The sequence below is a fragment of the Vidua macroura genome, chromosome 28 (assembly GCF_024509145.1).
Source record: "Vidua macroura isolate BioBank_ID:100142 chromosome 28, ASM2450914v1, whole genome shotgun sequence".
NCBI classification, from domain to species: domain Eukaryota; kingdom Metazoa; phylum Chordata; class Aves; order Passeriformes; family Viduidae; genus Vidua; species Vidua macroura.
This window is the reverse complement of record NC_071598.1, coordinates 4697804-4715607: the sequence shown is the minus strand read 5'-3', so window position 1 is coordinate 4715607 and position 17804 is coordinate 4697804. Positions and strand designations below refer to the sequence as shown.

At 54.5% G+C, this 17804-nt stretch overlaps 2 protein-coding genes across 7 annotated transcripts in view; one reads left to right on the top strand and one right to left on the bottom strand.

Annotated features, from left to right (window-relative positions):
- Positions 1 to 718: 718 nt before the first annotated feature.
- NCAPH (non-SMC condensin I complex subunit H) lies at positions 719 to 13103 on the bottom strand. Of its 2 annotated transcripts, none has more exons than XM_054000793.1 (17): positions 12896 to 13103; positions 12338 to 12428; positions 11442 to 11534; positions 9764 to 9902; positions 9197 to 9315; positions 7584 to 7773; positions 6982 to 7073; positions 6173 to 6357; positions 5580 to 5728; positions 5028 to 5134; positions 4724 to 4846; positions 3879 to 3986; positions 3132 to 3290; positions 2555 to 2653; positions 2175 to 2257; positions 1728 to 1803; positions 719 to 1235 (listed from the first exon to the last, which is right to left on the bottom strand). In XM_054000793.1, exons 1-17 carry the CDS (start codon positions 13087 to 13089, stop codon positions 1176 to 1178), a joined length of 2067 nt encoding a protein of 688 aa, XP_053856768.1. In that variant the 5' UTR covers positions 13090 to 13103; the 3' UTR covers positions 719 to 1175. The 2 variants fall into 2 exon arrangements, with proteins under 2 accessions (XP_053856768.1, XP_053856769.1); XM_054000794.1 differs by having other exon boundaries at positions 5028 to 5131.
- A 221-nt stretch (positions 13104 to 13324) lies between these two features.
- SLC4A5 (solute carrier family 4 member 5) overlaps positions 13325 to 17804 on the top strand; it is a 68046-nt gene continuing 63566 nt past the window's right edge. For all 5 annotated transcript variants that reach the window (XM_054000813.1, XM_054000812.1, XM_054000810.1 and 2 more), the window contains exon 1: positions 13325 to 13552. The gene's annotated coding sequence lies outside the window, so the exon portion shown is untranslated. The remainder of the gene's footprint in view (positions 13553 to 17804) is intronic.

Below are 17804 nucleotides of genomic sequence, written 5' to 3'. Positions count from 1 at the left end.
GCCGGGAAGAGCCCGGCGGGTCGGGAATTGCGGCTCTGGATGTTCCCAAGGGAGCAGCAGCCCCAGGAAAAGCAGAAGGAGACCCTTCCCCTGGGGATCCTTATCCCAGGAAAGGCTGGAGGAGAATTCCAGGGGGGGCGAGAGGACCCACCCCTCCTCTGGGGACCCCATTCCCAGAAAGATCAGGAGAAGGAGATCCCTCCCCTGGGGACCCCCAGCTCCACCTGGAGCTGCGGGAGGAGCAGGATGAGTCCAAGGCAGAGCCCCAGGAGGAAAATCCAAGTCCTGACACAGCCCCAAATCCCACTGAGGAGCCCCAGAAGTGGCAGGAAGGAGCCAGGATCTCCCAGCTGATCCCAATCCCAGAACTGATCCCATCCTGGACTTGATCCCATCTCAGAACTGATCCCAGTCCCAGAACTGATCCCCATCCCAGAACTGATCCCATACCAGAACTGACCCCCATCCTAGAACTGATCCCATCCCAGAATCGATCCCATCCTGGATTTGATCCCATCTCAGAAGTGATCCCAATCCTAGAACTGATCCCCATCCCATAACTGATCCCGTCCCAGAACCGATCCCATCCCAGAACTCAGCTCCTGGATCCCATTCCCAGCTGCTGCTCCAGGCTCTGATCCCTGCATTCCCTTTTTTTAGGGATTTGTCCCCATTTTCTGCCCCACCCCGCTCCGGGGTTATTCCTCCCAGGCCGCTCTCCAAAGTGTCCAGAATTTATTAACCCTAAAACCAGTAAAAAAACCAGGAATAATCCCAGGGAATGGAGGGAACAGGGACCAGGAGTAACAGTCAGTCCAAAAACTGGGAATTACAGACTGGGAAGGACACGGGGAGGGAATTCTGGGACACACAGAGGGAATTTTGGGATAGACAGAGGGAATTTTGGGATACAGGAAAGCTTGGGACACAGACAGGAAATTTTGGGATACAGAGAGGAAATTCTGTGACAGAGAGAGAGGAAATTTTGGGACACAGAGAGGAAATTTTGGAACACAGAGCAGCCTGGGTTCACAGTGAAGTGCAGGAATTCCCAATCCCAGGGAAAAGCTGCTGGATCCTGGCTGGATCTGTCCAGCCAGGACATCCCTGAATGTCCTTCCCAAGGAATTTGGGAATTCTCAGAATTCCCTGCTGGACTGGGAGCGGCTCCGGGGTCAGTCTCCCGCTTTCACCAGGATATCCGACAGGTCCTCGGTGCTCTCCAGCCTCAAATTCTGGGAATGGGAAGGAAAAGCTTTGGAATAAAATCCCCTGGGATGAGGCTCAGGAACAATCCCAGCCCCTTATGCCCTGCTGGGGGCTTTTCCAGGGAATTGGGACAGAGCAGGAATTTCCTCCTGGGAAGGGGCCCCCAGGGGGGTTTGGAGGAATTCCAAGGAATTCCTGGGTGTGGAAGGAATCCAGGTGGGGATTGGGCATGTTGTGACCTTGGAGAGCTGTTCAGGAATTCTGAAAATTCAGGAATTCTGGGATTTTGGGATTCTGTTCCCTTATCCAGAGTCTGGAATGCTTGGGATGGGTCTGAGGGACAAACCCTGCATGAGCTGGGAATGTTCCCATTCCCTGGAATGATGGGATGAGCTGCATTCCCTGAATTCCTGGGATTTTTGGGGTTGAGCTGCATTCCCTGGAATTCCCGGGATTGTTGGGAATGAGCTGCATTCCCTGAATTCCCGGGATTGTTGGGAATGGCTCCCTGCTCTCACCTTCTCGTTGGCCAGGTGCAGGAGGCACACGAAGGCCAAGGGCACCGACAGGTTGGTGGCCATGGCAGGAGGGAGCCTGCGGAAAAGCGGGATCGGGATCAGAGCCCAGGAATGCCAGAGCAGCCAGGAATGCTCGGGAGCAGGGACTGGGCACAGCTTGGCTCTTCCCTGGGAACACCCACAGGGGTTTGCCCTGTCCCATTCCCAGTCCCATCCCAACATCCAGAGGGATTTTCCCATTCCCATTCCAACTCCCATGAGGGATTATCCCATTCCTGTTCCCATTCCCATTCTCCTTCCCATTCCTAGTCAGGATTTTCCCAGTCCCATTCAGGATTTTCCCATTCCCATTCGGGATTTTCCTGTTCCCATTCCCATTCAGGATTTCCCTGTCCCATTCCCATTCCCATTTGGGATTTTCCCATTCCCATTCTTCCCATTCCCGACCTGTGGAGCAGATCCTTGGTGATGTCACTCAGGATTTTCTCTCCGCTCATCTCCATGTCTGTCCCTTCCCCGTCTTCCTCCCCCTGCTCGGGAAAATCCAGGAATGCAGAGCCCCGAAATTCCAAGGAAAACCCCTGGGAACCTCAGCCCGTCCTGGTCAATGGGAAACTTGGGGCTGATCCCATGGGATTGGGGTTTATCCTATGGGATTTGGGTTCATTCCCATGGAACTGGGGTTTATTCCTGGAACTGGGGTTTATTCCCATGGAATTTGGGGTTTATCCCATGGGATTGGGGTCTATCCCCATGGAATTTGGGTTTATCCCTGGAACTGGGAAGGAATCCCTGCAGAATTCCCAGTGGGAATTTCCCTTCCCGACCTCTTCCTGCCCCGTCAGCAGCTCCCACATGTTCCTCTTCAGCCTCCTCATGTCCATCCTCTTGGCCGTCCTGGCGTATTGGATGGAGATCTTCTGGATCTGAGGGGGGAATCCGGGATCATCTCTGGGATCATCACTGGGATCACAGCTACAACGATCAGCATTCCCAATTTTCCCCGGGAATAACATCGAGTGCAGCCTTGCTGCCAATCCCGGTGTTTAATCTGGGAATTGTTCCTCTGGGAATGCCAATCCCGGTATTTAATCTGGAAATTGTTCCTCTGGAATTGACAATCCCAGTGTTTAATCTGGGAATTGTTCCTCTGGCAATGACAATCCCAATGTTTCATTTGGGAATTGTTCCTCTGGGAATGTCAGTCCTGGCAATCCCTGGAATCACAGGGCTGTCCTGGGATTTTTAACCCTGGAGGTGCCGAGAGGCTTTTGCTCCAGTCGCCAGTGAGGAATTCTCAGTCCCCAGGGAGGAGCTCCCAATGCCAGGGAGGAATTTCCAGCCCATTACTCCCAATCATTCCCAGTCCCTCCCAGTCCCAGTGTTCCCACTGCTCCCAGTGACCTTGTGGGGCTCGTCGATCAGCTCCAGCTCCTTGCAGCCCGGGACATTCCCACCATTGATCCCAGAACCCTCCGGAGCCTCGGGATGATCCGGGAGCGGGAACAGCTCGGCCTGGCCCAGGAATTCCGTGGGATCGGGATCGTCATCGCTGTCAGGGACCTGCCAGGGGACACAGGGGGACACCAGGGTCACCTGGGAGGAGCCAGAGGCAGCAGGAGCCACTCCGGAGGGTGGGAATTCCTGCCTGGCTTCCCCATGGGATTGGGGTTTATCCCCTTGGAATTGGGTTTATCCCCTTGGAATTGGGGCTGATCCCCATGGGATTGGGTTTATTCCAATGCGACTGGGGTTTATCGCCATGGGATTGGGTTTATCCCCATGGAATTGAGTTTATCCCATGGGATGGGGGTTTATCCCATAGAACTGGGGTTTTCCCCATGGGATTGGGACTCATCCCCATGGGATTGGGGCTCATCTCCATGGGATTGGGGCTCATCTCCATGGGATTGGGGTTTTCCCCATAGAACTGGGGCTGGTCTCCATGGGATTTGGTGTATTCCCATGGAACTGGGCCAAAGCTGAAGCTAAGGCAGCTGCAGGGAGCAGAAATCCCGAAGTTTTCCCATCCTTGGGAATGTCCAGGCAGGGCTGGATGCCCTGCAGCTCCAATTCCTCCCCTCAGGAATTCTCTAGCCATGGATCTCCCCAGGCTATCCCAGCAGGAATTCCCCAATCCCGGGGCTGTACCTGCAGGGCAGGGCAGAAGTTGGAGGTGTCGTTGGGGTTGTTGTAGTCGTAATCCTCAATTCCAGCCTCGCTGTCCAAGGCTCCCACTGGATCCGAGCTCGGGCTGAGCTGGGGGAAAACATTCCAAAACATTCCTGGAAAAAGGCTGGGCCTTGGCCCCTCTTCCCCCTTTTTGCCCTCCCAGGAGGGTTTGTGGTGAGAGCAGCCCTAGGGAACATCCAGAACATTCCCAGGGTCTGGTGAGGAGAGGTTTGGTGCTGGGAATGGCTCCCTGGGATGATTCCCTGGGATGATTCCCTGAGTTGGTTGATTCCCCAGGATGATTCCCTTGGGATGATTCCCTAGGATGATTCCCTGGGATGATTCCCTGGGATTCTCCCTTGGAATGATTTCCTGGAATGACTCCCTGGGTCAATTCCCTGGAATGGCTCCCTGGGATGATTCCTTGGGATGATTCCCTAGGATGATTGATTCCCTGGAAGGATTCCCTTGGGATGATTCCCTGGGATGATTCCCCAGGATGATCCCTTGGAATGATTTCCTGGAATGACTCCCTCGGACAATTCCCTGGAATGGCTCCCTGGGATGATTCCTTGGGATGATTCCCTGAGTTGGTTGATTCCCCAGCATGATTCCCTGAGATGATTCCCTTGGGATAATTCCCTGGGATAATTCCCTGGAATGGCTCCCAGGGATAATTCCCTAGGATGATTCCCCAGGATGATTCCCTTGGGATGATTCCCTGGGATGATCCCTTGGAATGATCCCTTGGAATGACTCGCTGGGACAATTCCCTGGAACGTCTCCCCAGGACGATTCCCTGGAATTCCTTTGGGAATTCTCACCTTGAGCAGGGGTTTGAGGAAGAGCTGCCGCAGGTTCTGGGGGTCGTAGTTGAAGTCTGCAGGGAGCGTGGTGCTCCGGCTGTTCTGGCTTTCCAGGATGGATTTGGCCAAAGTTGTGGATGCCTGGGAATGGGATCGGACAGCTCCATGGAAAAACAGGAAGCTCCACCAACTTTCCATGGAAAAACAGGGAATGTTTTGTCTGGGAAGGGGCAGGGTCGGAGGTGCCCCCCAGGACATGCAGCTGGAGCTGCCCAAATCCCGGGAATTCCGGGCTGCTGTGGGAAAAGGGCTCCGTGGGCACCTTGGTCTTATGGAAATGGGCTTGGAAGTCGATGTCCTCCTGGAAATCCAGCTCAAAAACCTTCCTGGGAATCCTCTGCCGGGAATCCTTCTCTGGGCCTGGGGCTGCTGAGGGAGAGCAGGGGAAAAGGGAAAGGGAAAAAGGAGGGAAAGGGGGGAAAAGGAGGGAAAAAGGGGGGAAAAGGGGGGAATTCCAGGATTGAGCCCTTCCAGTCTGGAAGTCCAGGATTTGAGCCCCTCCCAGCCTGGAATTCTAGGATTGAGCCCTTCCCAGTCTAGAATTCCAGGATTGAGCCCTTCCCATTCTGGAATTCCAGGATTCCAGCCCATCCCAGCCTGGAATTCCAGGATTTGAGCCCCTCCCAGCCCAGAATTCTAGGACTGAGCTTTTCCCAGTCTAGAATTCCAGGATTTGAGCCCCTTCCAGCCCGGAATTCCAGGATTGAGCCCTCCCAACCCGCAATTCCAGGATTCCAGCCCTTCCCAGCCCAGAATTCCAGGATTGAGCCCTTCCCAGCCCGGAATTCCAGGATTCCCTGCCCTGGACACTCACGGGGCTGGCGGGGCCGGAAGCGCCAGTGCTCAGGGCCAGCCCACATGGAGAGAACGCGGGGGCTGAAGTAGGAATATTCCCCGGGATTCAGGGACACGTGCAGGCTCAGCGTGCCGATGTCCCCCTCTCCCAGGGGAGCCCCATTGCTCCTGGAAAAGGAATGGCAGCTGCTCAGAATTCCCAGGATTTCTTATCCCTGCTCAGAGTTCCCAGGATTTGTTATCCCTGCTCACAGAATTCCCTCAGCATTCCCAGGATTTGTTTTCCCTGCTCAGAATTCCCTCGGCATTCCCAGGGTTTGTTATCCCTGCTCACAGAATTCCTGGGATTTCTTATCCCTGTTCCCTCAGCATTCCCACGATTTGTTATCACTGCTCAGAATTCCCTCAGCATTCCCAGGATTTGTTATCCCTGCTCACAGAATTCCTGGGATTTCTTATCCCTGCTCAGAATTCCCTCGGCATTCCCAAGGGATTTGCTATCCCTGCTCAGAATTCCCTCAGCATTCCCGGGGTTTTCTCCCTGGCACTGGGAATTCCTCCCTGGCACCGGGAATTCCAGCCCAGCCCCCCATCCCTGGATCCCAGCCCCACCTCTTGCTGTGGCCGACGGAGTCTCCGTTGGCCTGGAATTCCCGGCTCCGGTCCCCGGCTGGGGATTCGGGCTGGAATTGGGGCTGGGAGGGGGCCCAGCCCTCCCCGTCCTCGCTGTCGGGATCCAGGTTGGGATCGAAGGCCTGCTCGCTCTTCCGGAACTTCTCCAGGAGCGCTGACACTGACTGCAACACAGGAGTGCCCAACCTGGATCGGGAATTCCCGCCTGGATTGGGAATTCCCCGCCTGCATCGGGGATCCCCTGCCTGGATCGGGAATTCCCTGCCTGGATCAGGGATCCCCTGCCTGGATCAGGGATTCCCCCACCTGGATCGGGAATTCCCCACCTGGATCGGGAATTCCCCACCTGGATTGGGGATTCCCTGCCTGGATCAGGAATTCCCCATGTGTATCAGGAATTCCCCACCTGGATCAGGGATACTGCCTGGATCAAGAATTCCCTGCCTGGATCATGGATCCCCACGTGGATCAGGGATCCCCCACCTGGATCAGGAATTCCCCACCTGGATCAGGGATCCCCCACCTGGATCAGGGATCCCCCACCTGGATCGGGAATTCCCAACCTGGAATGGGAATTCCCATCTGGACTGGGAGATCCTGCCTGGATCAGGGATCCTGCCTGGATTGGGAATTCCTGGCTCAGGAATCCCTAATCTGGAACAGGAATTCCCAAACTGGCTCAGGAATCTGGTTTAGGAATTCCCACCTGGATCAGGGATTCCCAACATCGCTCTGGAATTCCCACCTGGATCAGGAATTCTCACCTGGGCTCAGGGATTCCCACCCACCTCGTCGTGGGACTCCTCATCCCACTTGGTGAACTGGAATCCAGACAGGGAGGAGCAGATCCGGCGTTTTTCCAGGCACGGGGCCAGCAGGGCTGCAGAGGGGTGGGACACAGGTGAATTCCTGGGATCCCAGCAGGAATTCCCACCTGGATCAGGACCTCAAACCTCCCAAATTCCTGCACAGGATCCGAAATTCAGGAATTCCCACCTGTCTCTAGAATCCCTAATCTGGTTCAGGAATGCCCACCTGGCTCAGGACCTCAAACCTCCCAAATTCCTGTACTGGATCGGAAATTCAGGAATTACCACCTGGCTCTGGAATCCCTAATCTGGTTCAGGAATTCCCACCTGGCTCAGAACCTCAAACTTCCCATTCCTGCACAGGATTGGAAATTCAGGAATTCCCACATGGCTCTGGAATTTCCACCTGGCTCAGAACCTCAAACCTCCCAAATTCCCAGTTCTCCAGCAGCCTGGAAAACTCCCAGTTTTCCAGCAGTTTTCCAGCTGCCAGGGATCCGAGCAGCGAACAAACGCAGGGGAAAAGGAGCTGGATAAGGGCAGGAAAAGCAGGGAAAAGGCTGGGAAAGGCTGGGACTCACCTTTTAGAGCCGGCACGGTGACGGGCTGGGAGCTGGGCAGGGCCAGGCTCTCCGAGGAGGGCAGAGGGACAATTCCAGAGTGGAAAAGGAGCCGGCTCTGGAAGCCCTGGGAGCGCAGCCCCGTCAGGAAAATGCCGGCAGTGTTGCACTCGTCGAAGGAGGCGGCTGCTCTCTGGAACATGGGATCCACCTGGAAAGCGGGAATGGACACGGGAATCACGGAGTGGGGATGGGAATGAGGAGGGGAATGGAGAGGGGAATTGGGAATGGGAATCAGGGAATGGAGAGGGGAATTAGGGAATGGGGATGGGAATGGGGAGGGGAATTGGGGAATGGAGAGGGGAATTAGGGAATGGGAAATGGAGAGGGGAATTAGGGAGTGGGGATGGGAATGCGGAGGGGAATTGGGGAATGGGGAATGGAGAGGGGAATTAGGGAATGGGGATGGCAGTGGAGAGGGGAATCAGGGAGTGGGGATGGGAATTGGGAATGGAGAGAGGAATTAGGGAGTGGGGATGGGAATGGAGAGGGGAATTGTGGAATGGGAATCAGGGAATGGAGAAGGGAATTGGGGAATGGGGATGGGGAGTGGAGAAGAGAATTGGGGAATGGGAATCAGGGAATGGGGAATGGAGAGGGGAATTAGGGAGTGGGGATGGGGGAGTGGAGAGGGGAATCGGGGAGTGGAAATGGGAATAGAGAGGAGAATTGTGGAATGGGGATGGGAATTGGGGAATAAGAATCTGGGAATGGGAATCTGGGAATCCAGAAATGGGGTGTAAATCAGGGAATGGCGATTGGAATCAGGGAATGGAGGTGGGAATTAGGGAGTGGGGATGGGAATGGAGAGGGGAATTAGGGAATGGGAATCAGGGAATGGAGAGGGGAATTGTGGAATGGGGATGGAGAGTGGAGAGGGGAATTGGGGAATGGGGATGGGAATGGAGAGGGGAATTAGGGAATGGGGATGGGAATGGAGAGGGGAATTAGGGAATGGGAATTGGGAATGGAGAGGGGAATTAGGGAATGGGAATTGGGAATGGAGAGGGGAATTAGGGAGTGGGGATGGGGAGTGGAGAGGGGAATTGGGGAATGGGAATCGGGGAGTGGAGAAGGGAATCAGGCAAAGGGAATTAGGGAATGAGAATGGGAATCAGGGAATGGGGATAGGAATCCAGGAATGGGGCGTAAATCAGGGAATGGAGGTGGGAATTAGGGAATGGGGAAGGGAATGGGGGAGTGGTGAGGGGAACTGGGGAATGGGGATCCAGGAATGGAGAGGGGAATGGGAATAGGGAATGGAGAGGGGAATCAGGGAATAGTAATCAGGGAATGGAGGTGGGAATTAGGAACAGGAAAGCAGGACAGCAGGGCAGGGAGGATGAGGAGCAGGGCAGGGAGGATGAGGAGCAGGGCAGGGAGGATGAGGAGCAGGGCAGGGAGGATGAGAGGCAGGGCAGGGAGGATGAGGAGCAGGGCAGGGAGGATGAGGAGCAGGGCAGGGAGGATGAGAGGCAGGGCAGGGAGGATGAGAGGCAGGGCAGGGAGGATGAGGAGCAGGGCAGGGAGGATGAGAGGCAGGGCAGGGAGGATGAGGAGCAGCCCAGGCCCACCTCGGCCCTGCGGCTGCCCTCGGGCACGTTGATGTTGCTCAGGTTCTGCTCGATGGTTTTGAAGCTTTGCTTCTTCTTTGGCTGAGACTTCCTGGCAGCCTCGGAGGCCGGGCTGGAGCCTGGCATGGGAAAAGGGACAAATCCCACCTCAGAAGGGCTGGGATACCCCAAAGGAGGGAGAAAACCTGGAATTTGTACGGCAAACTGCTGTTTCAGCAGGCACTGAAATTCCTCAGGATCTGTGGGCATGAGCAACGTTCTGCTGGCTTTTTATGGATTCTGTTGGACAAAAAAATGCCCTTGTTTGATCCCAAAGTGCCCCTGTTTGATCCCAAACTGACCCTGTCTGGCCCCAAACTGAAATCTGAAATCACTGAGTGACAGATCCAGCTCCTCCTCCCACCATTCCCTGCCCCGGCATTCCAGGAGAACCAATCTGGGATCTCCCAGCCCAATTCATCCCAAACCTCTTCAGAACTCCCAAAGAGCGCTGAATCTCCACCTGATCCCAGGTGGGAAATGAGGGAATTCCGGGGTTTTTTGGGGAGGAAAAGAGGGCATTCCCACCTTCCTGGGGGCTGTCCTGGCCCCTGGCAGGGGCTGGCTCCTTGCCCAGGTGGCCCAGGACCCTGAAGGCATCGGCGTGGACGGAATCCACGCGCACGGCGTAGATCTTGGCGCTGGCGTCCAGAGTCCCCGCGGCCACCTGCAGGGAACGGGGGATTCCCAGCTGGGCAGGGAGATCCCTGCCTGGAGCAGCCCAGAGCTGATCCCCCAGAGCTCTGCACCCCCAGGAACATCGAGGCTAACGGGAAAAGGGAGCAGTGGAAGCTCCGGGCTCCCCAAAGGGGTGTTCTCGCCACGGCTTGCTTCGTTTTTTATGGGATTGCAGCTAAAAATCCTTTAGGAATTTTTAGGAACGCCACTTTTGTGCAGTGGTTTTGGTTTGTTAATTGGGGACTTTTTTGTTAATGTATTAATTAGTGTGGTGGGTTTAGCACTGGTTAATTATGAGTGTATTTACTCAAATGTGTTTGTTTTTTGTTGTGAGATAGAATTAGGAGAGAGGTAAAATAGGTTTCTGGTTTCTTAATTTGGGATTTCTTTTTCGTTAATGTATTAATTAGTGTGGTGGGTTTAGCGCTGGTTAATTATCATTCATAATAACTTAAAAATTATCATAATATATTACATTACATATTAATGTTAATATACATTAGTATTAATATTATACATTAGTAATTACATATATAGAACACATAGTAATATATTAATATATATTAATATAACTTACATTGTGTATTTAATAGAATGCTTTTTGTTGTGTATTTATTAGAATTTTTTGTTGTGAGATAGAATTAGGAGGTAAAGAGGGCTTAAAACTTTAAAAGAGTATAAAGAAAAATGTATTAATAATTACACCAAATTTATTAAAAAAAAAACAAGAAATGAGGCTTTTCAACCTTTCCTTCTTCTCCTTTAAACCTATTAAGTATTAAGTCACTTTTAAAAAATATTCAATTTCCCCTAAGTATTAAAAAGATCTTACCACAATATTTAACCTATTTTCATCCCAAAGGCCTTCCCAGTCCTTTTTGACCCGAAACTGGGAGGATTTGAGCCCTTTTTGACCCCACAACTGGGAGGATTCAGCCTTTAATGACTCAGTGCCTCCAATTTCTGCTGAGTTTTGCCCTAAACAGTGTTGGAGGTTTCACATGAATTAAGCCTGGGGTTAATTAGAGGTGGAAACTGTGGGAATTAGATTTGTGGAAAATTCTCAGAACCTGACAGAAAAGTCACAGAGCGTGGATCTGTATGCAAACCTTGAGATAAGAAATGCTGACTTAGGAATGCCATGGAATAGGGCAGACATTGCTGAGACAGAAATGGAAATAGAAACAAGTTTCAAAGGGTGGCCTTGAAAATAAGACTGGACACTTGGGAGAAACAGAACTTTGAAAGATACCACGAAGGGTTATTTTAGATGAGTGGCTTTAAGTCATTTACAGCATGGTGTAGCAAAAGCTGACAGGCCAAGAAACACTTACAGTGTTTGGTAATTAGGAAATATTTGGCTTCTGATTGTGATGGCGTGAATTATAACACCTGTATTGTCTCACCCTTCACACGAGACTGAAAATGGAACACAAGCTTTTAAAATGCCTCTCAGATGCCCCATGTCTGGGTCAGAAAGGGCATGATCTGACAAAAACAAGGCAGCAGCAGCAGGGACCCCTCTGACCTGGAAGTTGGTGAGATCTGAGTTCTTCTGCTTCAGGATGTCGGTCATGTAATCGATCAGGTGCAGGCCAAAGGCATTCTTGGTGGTGATTTTCTGCAAGAAAACACAGCTGGGAACCCTTCTCCTGGCCAGGGACACCCTGGGGACCGAGGGGACAGCCCGGGTGGCACCAGGGACCAAGGGCAACACCAGCCCGGGCATGGCCACGGCTTCCTCTTGGGAGAGGAGCGAGAGCTGGGCAGAGAACTATCAGAAATTCAACAGAGAATTGTTTGAAATTCAAACTCAGGCAGGGAGGGACAGCCCTGGACACTGGCACAGGCTGGAGGTGATGCCTATGAAGGACCTGAGGGACAACAAGGTGTCCCTGAGTGCCACAGGGTCCTGGGGACAAGGACACCAATGGGATCCACCAGGAAGAGCATTCCCAGCAGGACAGGGAGTGATCAGCCCCAGGAGTGCTGTGTCCAGCTCTGGCATCATCAGGATAGGAGGGACAAGGAGCTCCAGCAGAAGGTGACAAAGATGAGGGATCTGGAGCATCTCCCTGACGATCAAAGGCTGAGGGAGCTGGGGCTGGGCAGCCCTGGGAAGAGACGGCTGAGAGGGGACCTCAGCCCTAAATACCCAAGGGGGGATGTGGGAGGATGGATCCAGGCTCTGCTCCATGGGGCCAGCCATGGGACGAGAGGATCAGGCAGGAAAAAGTCCCACAGGAACTTTTTCCTGGGATTGCCCAGATATTCCAGAACCGTGTGGACAGAACACATGGCCCAGCTGGGACCTGACATCCCTTTATGGTCCCTTAACCTGCCCCACCCCACTGCAAAGCCCCAGGCTTCTCAAACCCCACTGCTGAGGGGTTTTAAATCCCAAACGCGTCCACCCCGACTCACATTCTCGGCGGAGAGCTTGATGCAGGTGCTGTAGTGCTCCGAGATCTGCGCGTTGCTCCACTGGGGCAGCGGCGGCTGCCAGCTCTCGGGCCTGCGGGACACAGCGGGGTCGATGTCCGGCTACCCCCCAGCCCAGGACACAGCGGAGTCGGTGTCCGGCTGCCCCTCTGACAGGGACACAGCGGGGTCGATGTCCGGCTGCCCCTCAGCCCCAGGACACAGCGGAGTCGGTGTCCGGCTGCCCCTCTGACAGGGACACAGCAAGGTCGGTGTCCGGGCTACCCCTCAGCCCCGGGACACAGCGGGGTCGGTGTCGGTGTCCAGCTGCCCGTCAGCCCGGGACACAGCGGGGTCGATGTCCGGCTACCCCCCAGCCCCAGGACACAGCGGGGTCGGTGTCCGGCTGCCCCTCTGACAGGGACACAGCGGGGTCGGTGTCTGGCTGCCCCTCTGACAGGGACACAGCAGGGTCGGTGTCCGGCTCTCCCCTCAGCCCCGGCCCGGCGGGGTCGGTGTCCGGCCTCTCTCCTCTGCCCGAGCCCCGCGCACCGGCCGTACCTGAGCGAGGGGGAACCGAGGCCCTGCAGCGACGAGTCCACCGCCCTGGAGCGGCGGCGCTGGCGCCTCTCGCGCTCATCGTCGTTGCCGGGGCACTCAGCGAGCACGGGCGTGCCGGCGCCGCCGAGGGCCCGCGGGGTCGGGGAGAGGAAGGCGGCGGCCGCCGCGGCAGCGCGGGGCCTGCGGGCGGCCATGGCTGCGGCTCCGCGCCGCGCTCAGGGGGAACCCGCCATGGCCGTGACCACGCCCCCTCCGCCCCTTCCTACCAATCAGCGCGTGGGGTGCCAGCCCGGCAGCCAATCAGCGCGCGGAGCGCCCGCCCGCGAGGCGGGTTTGAACGGCGGCGCGCGCTCAGTAACGGTCGTGAGGGTGAGAGGGCGGGGCCGCGCTCTGAGGGAGCGCAGGGGGAGCCCGGGAAGGGAAGGGAAGGGAGGGGGCGGCCTCCCCTTTTTCCCTTTTTTCCCCCTAATTCCGGGGCTGGAGCGCCGTCAGCAGCCTCCGATGCTGTCCCGGCACACTCCGGAAGGAGGAGGAGCCGCCAGAGCAGCGCCGCTTGCCCCGGAATCCCGGAGGTTGGAATCTTTGGGATCACCGAGTCCAAGCTGGGCCCGATCCCCACCTTGTCACTGAGTGCAACGTCCAGGCCTTCCCCTCCAGGTGGGTCCCGATATTCCCTTTGCCCTTCCAGGTGTAATTCCCACGTTCCCCGAGACTCTCCAGGTGTAATTCCCACATTCCCTGTCACTCTCCAGGTGTGTTCCCACATTCCCTGTCACTCTCCAGGTGTATTCCCACATTCCCTGTCACTCCAGGTGTGTTCCCACATTCCCTGTCACTCTCCAGGTGCAATTCCCACATTCCCTTTGCCCTTCCAGGTGTGTTCCCACATTCACTGTGATGCTCCAGGTGTAATTCCCATATTCCCTGTCACTCTCCAGGTGTGTTCCCACATTTCCTGTCACTCTCCAGGTGTAATTCCCACATTCCCTGTCACTCTCCAGGTGTAATTCCCACATTCCCTTTGCCCTTCCAGGTGTAATTCCCACATTCCTTGTCACTCTCCAGGTGTAATTCCCACATTCTCTGTCACTCTAGGTGTGTTCCCACATTCCCTGTCACTCTCCAGGTGTATTCCCACATTCCCAGTGACTGCAGGTGTGTTCCCCCATTCCCCGTGACCCTCACCTGGCTCCAGGTCCCTCATCCCGGGCTTAGGGGACACTCCTGGGAGAGCCCCGAGCTCTGTGCCTAAGGCAAAACTCCGCCAGGAGGGAAGGAAATCCATGGCTTTTCCTTCTGGAGCATCCCTCGTGCTCTGGGAACTTTAGGAAAAAATTGGGATGGCCTGGATGTGGCAGATCCGTCCACAAAGCTTGGGAATCCCGTTGCGTTCTAAAGTTTGGGAAGAGGGGTTTGAATCCACCGGGAGCAGGAGCTTTTCCGGCATTCCCAGCCGGAATTTAGGATTTAGGGACGCTGCCGCTGGGTGCCGCTGTTTTTCCCAGCCGAGCCGCTGGATGGAGCAGGGGGAAAAGCCGTGGATTGATCTCCACAGAAATGATTCCCAGGATTTCCCCTCCCCGCACAGAGCAGCCAAGGGGTCACAGAACCATGGAATTGTTGAGGCTGGAAAACACCTTTGGGATCATCAAATGGGAGCTCCAGCGCGGGATGGAGCCGCAGGATCTCCCTGCGGGGGTGATAATCCGGATTTAGGGAATGGTGTCCCTATCCAGGATATTCCAGGCTCTCGGGAAGGGCTGATCCAAGGAAACGCCGCCCAGCCCTGTCCCCAGGATGGGAATGACAGCTGGGTTTTCATAGAACCCCTTCCAAACACAGCCATCCATCAGCCAAGCAAGGACAATCCCATTTTTTCCTAAGGAATATGTGGGTTTAGGGTGATCCTTAACCCCCAAATCCCATTTTTATTTTGGCTCCATCTGTCCTTCTGGAGCTGAGCTTGATCCACACTTGGATTTTTATAGAACCCATTCCACACACAGCTGTCCATCAGCCAAACAAGGACAGTCCCATTTTTCCTAAGGAATGTGTGGATTTAGGGTGATCCTTAACCTCCAAATCCCACTTTTATTTTGTCTCCGTCTGTCCCTCCGGAGCTGGGCTCCATTCCCGCCAGGATGGAGCCAGAGGGATCTCAGCTCTGCCTTCATCCAACCCCAAAAATGGCAAAGGAATCAACGCTTGGAGCCCGGAATCTCCTTGGAAGAGCAGCCCAGAATCTCCTTGGAAGATTCCAAGCACCCAGGAGGCCCCAGCCAATTCCCAAACCTGGAAGATCTGAACCACTTTAGGGTTTTTTTTGTCCCCCCGATAATTTGGGGGCTGAGCAATGGGCTCAGTTCCTTCCCTCCTTCCCTCAGCTGCTCCAGGATAACCGGGAGAGGCTGGAAAATCCCCGGCTGAGTCTGGGATGTGTTTTCCTGGGAGCAGCCCCCGCTTTCCATGGCTGCAGTAAACAAATCAATCTCTGCAGCTGAGCCTGTCCCGGAGAAGACTCCAAGGAATTCTGATGGGTTTTATGCCCAAATAAATCACTCCTGCCCTGGCAACGGTGTTGGATTTTCCCCCGGCATCAACAGGAACATTCCCGGATGGAAGTGGAAATTGAGGGAATGGATCACTGTGACAGCAGTGGTGCAAACGGCTTTGATCCCTTCCTGGCTCCAGAAATCCCTGCCAGGACTCCATTCCCAGCTCCCCACATTCCAGAGGGGTTTGCATTCCCAAAGTGCCTGGGAGGATGTGGGAATGCTCCTGGGTGCAGGGTGAGCTTTCCTTCGGGAGCTGCCGGGGCTTTTCCAGCTGGGCTCCTGTAGGATTTGGGAGGATTTGGGACACTGGGATGTCCCCGAGCTGTGGGGTGGGAAACTTGGGAAAAGGGGAGGAAATGGGGATTGGAGGAGAGCTTGCCTGGAACAGGCAGGGAATGGGCAGGGAATGACCTCAGAATGAGCAGGGAATGGGCAGGGAATGACCTCAGAATGAGCAGGGAATGGGCAGGGAATCCCACCCCAGGACCAACTGCCCATTCCCTGAATGGAAGCTTGGAAAAGGCCTCGGATTTGGGATTTCAGGGCATTCTCCCCCTGCTTTCTCCTTCCAGGGCCGTGTCCATCCCCTCCACCACAGCTCCAATGCTCGGGAGAGGGAAAGGGGTTGGATCTTTCCAAGATTTCATTGGGAAGCTCTGTTCTGCCTGGTGGCCGCTCGCGTCGCTCGCATCCAGCTGGGATGGATTCTTTTCCCTTTAGTGGGAATGCTCTGGAAGAGGCTGGAGTGTCACAGACCTCGGGATGGCCCCAGTCCCTTTTCCCTGCTCCTGTGAATGGCCCCAATCCCTTTTCCCTGCACCTCATTCCCTGGGAATGGCCCCAATCCCTTCTCCTGCTCCTCATTCCCAAAAAGCAGTGAGGATCTGACCTTTGGTGCTCCCATTCCCTGTGTTTTATCCCCACTTCTTGTGCCACAAATCCCAGGATTTCCCAGGTTTTTGGTGCTCTCATTCCCTGTGTTTTATCCATACTTCTTGTGCCACAAATCCCAGGATTTATCAGATTTTTGGTGTTCCCATTCCCTGTGTTTTATCCCCACTTCTTGTGCCACAAATCCCAGGATTTCCCAGATTTTTGGTGCCCTGTCCAGCCTGGCCTTGGAAACTCCCAGGGCTCCAGGGGCAGCCACAGCTCCTCTGGGAATTCCATCCCAGCCCCTCAGGGAGGAATTTCATCCTAAAAAATCCTGGCTGGAATCCCCCCAGGATTCCTTAAATCCTCCTACAACCCCTTGGTTGCTACAATGAATAATTAATTTCTAATTAAGCCCATCAGAGCATCCTTGTGGAAGTGATTCCCTCTTTCCCCTTGTCCCTTTCTTCCCTCTGGAATTCCTGATGCCCAGGAGGTTCCTTGGCCCTGGAAACACCAAATCTGATTGAATTCCTCATTTCCCACCCCAAAATTCCCACCCAGCCCGGCTTGGTTTCCAATCGCCGGCAGCTCCTGCTCAGGGCTCAGTAATTACCAGGGTAATTAACGCTAATTACTGCTGGGAACAAGCTGGAATTCTCCACCCTCCAGGAACCCCAAATCTGCCGGAATCTGCCCCAAAAATGAAACTGGGCATTCCTGAAAAACATGAATTCACTTCCATCCGGATGTCCTGAACACAAATCGTTCCTCCCTGAGCTCTGATTTTTTGGGAAGCATCCCAGAGCGCCCCGGGTGCCATGGAAACTGTGGGATCCGCCCCGGGAGCCGCCTTGAATTCCCGTTTTTTTTTTTTTTTTTTAATTTTCTGGGATATTTTGGACTCTGCATTAAGCAAACATTTATGCAAAATGCTGGAGTGCATCCATGGAAATGAGGCTGAACAACCAGGGGGGGAATTCAGTGGGATGGGCTCGCTCAGAGCTGCAGATCCTGCTCAGGAAGCACCAAAATCGACAAAATTTGGGGTTTTTTGGGTCACCCCCGATTTTGGGGGATTTCCCATGGAATTGGAGATGGAGGGACAACCCAAAGCCCTGGGAATGTGGAATTCCCTTTTTCTTGTTTGGCTGAGGGGGATTTTTATACCTCATTTTATAGGGTGGGGGTGAAATTCCCCATTAGGGACAGCCCTGTAAAAGGGGATGGGATGATCCCAATGGATCCTTTGGGATCTGAATCCTGCTGGGAAGGGATGATCCCAAACAGTTCTGTGGGGATCTGAATCCGTATGGGATGGGACGATCCCGATGGATCCACTGGGATCTGAATCCTGCTGGGAAGGGATGATCCCAAACAGCTCTGTGGGGATCTGAATCCGTATGGGATGGGATGATCCCGATGGATTCATCGGGATCTGAATCCCGCTGGGAAGGGATGATCCCAATGGATCCATTGGG